This window comes from Rhamphochromis longiceps, linkage group LG18, assembly GCF_057381845.1.
Source record: "Rhamphochromis longiceps isolate RC_006_pf linkage group LG18, R_longiceps_female_GT1.1, whole genome shotgun sequence".
Taxonomy (NCBI): domain Eukaryota; kingdom Metazoa; phylum Chordata; class Actinopteri; order Cichliformes; family Cichlidae; genus Rhamphochromis; species Rhamphochromis longiceps.
Window position 1 is genome coordinate 4,827,256 of NC_140574.1, and position 6,077 is coordinate 4,833,332.

General features: G+C 38.3%; 1 protein-coding gene across 1 annotated transcript; it reads left to right on the forward strand.

Annotated features, from left to right (window-relative positions):
- Window positions 1-1,534: 1,534 nt before the first annotated feature.
- Window positions 1,535-5,235, forward strand: LOC146647530 (uncharacterized). Its single transcript, XM_085389578.1, has 3 exons — window positions 1,535-1,735; window positions 2,766-3,027; window positions 3,730-5,235. Exons 2-3 carry the CDS (start codon window positions 2,778-2,780, stop codon window positions 4,656-4,658), a joined length of 1,179 nt encoding a protein of 392 aa, XP_085245704.1. The 5' UTR covers window positions 1,535-1,735; window positions 2,766-2,777; the 3' UTR covers window positions 4,659-5,235.
- The last annotated feature ends 842 nt before the right edge of the window (window positions 5,236-6,077 follow it).

A 6,077-nucleotide genomic window follows, 5' to 3' on the forward strand; every position in this document is an offset into this window, starting at 1 on the left:
GTTGTAAGTTTAAATCTGTATTTTAGTTCCCTTTTAGTTTCTCTCCATCATTATTGTGGTATTTATGTGCTGCACATAAATCAGATGTCAGTCAAACATTATGGGCAGTACCTCGACATCTTCAACATGTTGTCTTGATGTTTTTACGTTTTATAGGTGGAGCTCTTTCCTGTGTCTGTTCAGCCATGGAGACTATCAATGCTTATGGATATTTTTATTTGAAAAATTTCTCCACATGACAACATAAACTTCTCTATCTTCTAAATGTTTACTGAATATTTTTCTTAGGTATTTGTATGTTGTTGTTTCTCTTCACTGATCTTAACAGAGAAGTCTACAGACCTTCCTTTATCACACAGATTTTATTCTCATTTGTACATTTATAAAGAAAACAATTAATTACAGAGCAATAAGAAATTTTAAGAAAGTGCACTATATCATAATTTATAGTAAAGTGTATTAAAGCATCGTTAGTTAGTCACTTATTTAGTTTGGAGCTGTATCATCTGACACTGTAGAAACATTTCCTCCAGCTTCAGCACAGAATGTTAAAAACAGAACTATTAATGAGAACAAACAGTAGGAACACAGTATCAGCAAACATCATGGCTTAAAATGGAGAGTAAAAATCTAAAAAGAAATAAACAAATTAGTAAAAAGGATTTCCTGTTGACATGTTATTGGTCCTATCTTGTCTGCAGCACCTCCAGGATGCTTCTTATATGTTTCTGGTTATTTTTGCACCAATTTTAGTTTTTGTCAGTAGGAAGTTCAAGTTCAACTCAGTGTGTTTGTTTGTTTTTTTCAAACTGATGCCTGACCTTGAACACCAAACATCTGTCAATAAAGCAATGATATAAAATGCTTATATTAGTACTGAAAAACTGCATATCCACTTTACAAATATAAATAATGATATAAATCCACAGCTGAACTGGAGGAGCAGCTGATCTAGTTCACTCATGTGTTTCTGGACTAAGAGTTGGAGCAAATACCTTATGATTCAGTGATGTTTGTTTTTGTTAAATATTTTGTAGATCCAAGAGTGAGTTTGACTCATGATGATGATGTTCCGAATTAAACAAAGTTGGTCACAAATTCTTCAAAGCTGTTTATTAAGAATATATTCACTTGGACTCATGAGACAGGCTTGTGATCCAAGGGAGCCATCAACTGGACAATTACTGACATGACAACAAAAAAGCTAAGTACAGAGGGGGGAACAGAGGTGAAAATACTTGCTTTAAAGGATTGTAATGTTTCCTTTTAAAATAAGTCTCTAAGGTCAGACAAAGGGACAGAAACTCATAGCTTTCTACCAGCCCAATGACAAAACTATAAGTTGTTTTTTAACATCTACTTTTTCATCTATTTGGCAGTCACAGTGAAAAGTATAAACATTGGCACGCTTTGTCTTGTGATTCTGCTGTTCGTAAAAAATGACCATGCGCAAAGTACCAGACTTTAAGGCTTTGACTTGATGCCAATGGCCTGAGGAGGACAGTATTACCCTTGGACATGTGTAGTCTGCCGTCTACTCAATAGAAGAAGAAGAAGCGCGGAAATGGCACAACTGTCTTCAGTTTCTGGGAGAGTTTAACAATGAGAGACTGATGATGCAGAAGAAATCTCCGTGGTTAAAAACATTAAAAACAGTCGTCCAGGATGATGAGATCCGCCACTGGCTCAGACTGCTGTATATCAGCCGGAGACCCGAGATGAAGTCACGCAGCAGGTATGTAAAACTGTGATGTTCTCAATGAACTAACACAGGAACGATCTGAGCTCAGTCTGTAAGCTAACAGGCTAAAATCAGAGAGCAGCTAATCAAACAAGTGCGTCCGTTTTTTTTAAAGGTCAACTTTTAACAATAGACTTTCATGAGACACATCAAAACCAAACAGGGAGGGAAAGCTTCGGTTTTCTGCACTGTGCCACAGTTCGCTGTCTGCTTCGGTTCACGACGCCTCACTCCGGGGCTACAGACAGTTCTCTGCCGCCTGTGGTGCTCCTCACCTCCGTCTGCACCCACAGACTTCCCGAGGTGGAGGCAGGCCGGCAGGGACTTTGAGAGATGGGCTTTACTTTTAAAAATAGCCCTTAATCAGGGTCTAACTCACTAAAAGATGGCCACATGTCTCTCTCCAACTTAATCTCTTTCTTTTAAGTAATTGTTTTTCATTGAAATGAAATTAATTGTTCAATAAAATGATTACATTTATAATTGAATTAAAGTTAAATGAATCAAGGTGATTTTGACTTTGCTAGTTAACAGGAAGAGAAACAAACTTACACAGGATAAAATGAAATTTGGACCCAGCAGAAAAAGTCAGATCACAGACAAACAGAAACATTCCTCTTTGGCTAAAATAAAATGCAGATTATTGCTCATCTGCAGTTTTAATCATGGTGAATAATTTATGATTCAGCCAAGTAAGATTCTTCTGTGTGGAGGTTTTTCCCCTGTCAAAAGGCATTGACCATTACCTTCATCTAAACATGGAATTTAAGTCATGTAGTTGCCGTTGTTTGTTTTTAAAGAGGTCATAATATTTTTGTGATGGTAGAAATTTATCTTCAAAGTAATAGTTATAAAGTGAATTAATAAGACTTTCCAACAAAGAGAGGGAGTCACATGGTGCTTCTGAAACATTTGTACAAACCTCTCTCACATATGTGAGCAACATGCTCACAGTGTACAGCCCTGCTGACTGAGGCTGCACCTTTACCTGTCTAATCTTTTTCTTTTTACTTTGTTCCTCAAGTCCCACATCAACATGAAGTGTAAGGAGGAGGAAGATCTGGCTGGCCAGCAGGTCTGGAAGCAGGAGAGGAACTTCAATCTGGACCAGGAGGACACAGATCCCCCACAGATCAAAGAGGAACAGGAGGAACTCTGCATCAGTCAAGAGGGAGAACAGCTTGTAGTGAAACACGAGGATGAAGGCATCGTCGTCTGGAGCGGGGAAGAGCGGCTCAGACAGCTGCATAACATCTGGAAACCTGAGAAAGATTTACAGACCAGCGGTAAAACTGTAATCGCTTTTCTGAAGTGTTAACATTAATATTAAACCTACAGTTTGTATCAGTCAGATCTATTTAATGTGTATTCGTGAAAACATGACAGGGAGTTTTAAATGGACTGGTTCTTATATAGCGCTTTTCTACTCAATCTTGAGCACTCAAAGCGCTTTACAAAACTTGTGCATTCACCCACTCACTCCCATTCGCACAAGCACATTTTTCTTAGTGCTTTCTACCAACATTCAGACACACATTCCACAGATCAAAGAGCAACTTGAGGCAACTTGGAGTTAGTATCTTGCCCAAGGATATTTGAAATGCAGACTAGGTGAAGCCGGGAATCGAACCGATCAGTAGATGATCTGCTCTACCGCCTGAGCTACAGCCACCCCCAATAGTGAAGATTATTTTGAAAAATATCAAGATGTAGATCAGTTTCGAGATCAACTCCAAAATAGATCATCAGTCAGTCAGTAATAAGTGAGTTCTTTTTTGTTTGAAAGGTTTTTTTTACTCTTAATGTTGCTGAAAAATGTCAGAACTCAAGTTCTCATTTGCATCAGAGTGCACAAATAACTTCATTTTTACACACTTTTAATTTCACCTGCAAATGTGAGCAACATGCCCTCATTACAGACTTTAACTAAAACTTTATCTTCTCAGAAGTGTTTTTCTATAATTACATTTTTTTTATTGTTCGTTTAGACCTCCACCAGCAAACTGCCTGTAAGGAGGAGGAGTTTGTCGCCAATCAGCAGGAGAGGAACTCAAGTCTGGACCAGGAGGACCCAGATCCTCCACAGATTAAAGAGGAACAGGAGGAACTCTGCACCAGTCAGGAGCTGGAGGAGATTGTACTGAAGCAGGAGATCAATAGTTTTATGGTGACTTCTAGTTTTGAGGAAAGTGACCTCAGTGAATCAGAACCAAACGATGACCAGCTCCTTGCTCTTAACTTTCCTGAACCAGAGCTTGAGGAACAGGAAGAAAACCAGCATGTGGACTCGGGATCAACTAGAAATGCGGAGCTGAAGAAAAGGAGACGTCACAAAAACCGAACAGATAAGTCTCGGAGTGAAACTGATACAAGTAAAAAATCTGTAAGCTGTGACACTTGTGGAAAAACTTTTCAGTGTAAATCCAACCTGACGAGACACATGAGAGTTCACACAAGTGAGAAGCCACATTCTTGTAGCACCTGTGGGAAAAGATTCATTTGGAAATCAGGATTGGAAACTCACGTAAGGATCCACACAGGCGAGAAGCCATATTTTTGCATCACCTGTGGGAAAAGATTTAATAAGAAATCCGGATTTGAAAGTCACGTGAGAATCCACACAGGCGAGAAGCCGTATTTCTGTAGCACCTGTGGGAAAAGATTTGGTAAGAAATCAGGACTAGAAACTCATTTGAGAATCCACACCGGTGAGAAAGCGTATTCTTGCAACGTCTGTAGGAAAGAGTTTAGAGACTTGTCGACTATGAAAAGTCACAGAAGGATCCACACAGGTGAGAAACCATATATTTGTAGCTCCTGTGGGGAAAGATTCAGTTGGAAATCAGGACTGAATTTTCATCTAAGGATCCACCTGAGTGACAAACCAAATCACTGCAGCACCCGAGGTAGAAAATGACCTCATGCTCCAAGTCACGGTACATTTCCTGTCCACAGCAGTGAAGGGCACTCTATGTTGTTTGTTCCAGCCCTGACTTTATGTTTCTCTAAGTTTGATATTTTTTTTATTGGTCTTTAAAGGTGACACAAATATTTATTGAACATGGATGCTCTTTTAATATTTACCACAGAAACTTGTATTTCTTCTTCAGTATAGAAGAAAACAAACATGAAAATGAGTTTTTCATCACTTGTTCCTTGTAACAACCATGATGTGATTCCTTTTTATCAGCCAATAAATAAGTTTTGATACACAGGACTAAAGATTTAAAAAAGTTCAAGACAAGTATACAATTTTTATTTAAATATGTTTTCTTTGTGATTTATGTTAATGAAGGTTATACTTCAGTATGGCTTTGACCTGGTTGTCCTGGTTCTTCTTAGCAACATGTTGCAAGATTTGATTAAATTTTTTGTGACTAATTTTGTGTATTGTGTAATCCCTGCTAAATAAAAGCAGTTAAATGTGCTATATTGGCTCATGATAAGTGTTTATATCATTTTGCCTAAATGCAAGTAAACTCAATGTTTGCCAACTCTGTGTGTGCAGTTTGCTTCATAAGTACAGTAACAGAACTTAAACTACATGGAGCCTATTTTGATTACATCATTACAGATGTAGATATTATTCATAGTTCATATTTCACAGTGTGCTGCAATCTTCTCCACAGACCTGCATTGCTCTCTGTTCAGACCCGTCATCTTCAAGATGTCCACTAGATGTCGTCAGAGTTCCCCCACTTTCCTCATCTATTGTGTTGCCATTACGTGAGCCTGCTTAAAACCTACAGTCCTTTACATATGGGTTCATTCAGGGTCATGTTTAGTGGGCAGGTTTAGTGCGATGAAGGAAACTCGTTTTCTTTAACTTTACCTCTGAGTAAGTAACTGGAGTAACAGACTCACTGATTCCTCCCCACCTGCTGGACATGAACCAGCTGACTGACACTTGTTTTCATTTTCTCATTCATAAAGTTGCTACCAGTTCAATTCATTTATATTTATATATAGTGCCAAAAAAACAACAGTTGCCTCAAGGTGCTTTATATTGTAAGGTAAAGAATGTAAAAACCTCCACAATTGAACAAGCTGAAAAGAGCAAATGCTTGGCAGCAGTGGCAGAAACAGGCTGTCTGTCGTAATCACTGTAAAACACTAATCACTGGTCAGTCATTTGTTCTACAAATTCTACATTTGGATTTCTGATTATTATTTCTGGCTGATTTTCATTAGATCGACCTGAGTAGGGAAAATATGTGAAGATGAGGCTGAAATAACTCTGAGACTCTAAAACACGATGAAATGCTTACATATTGAAATGTGTGTAGTAACATGACCTACAGCTTGTTTAAGAACTCGTGATTTTTTCCCCCTGTTG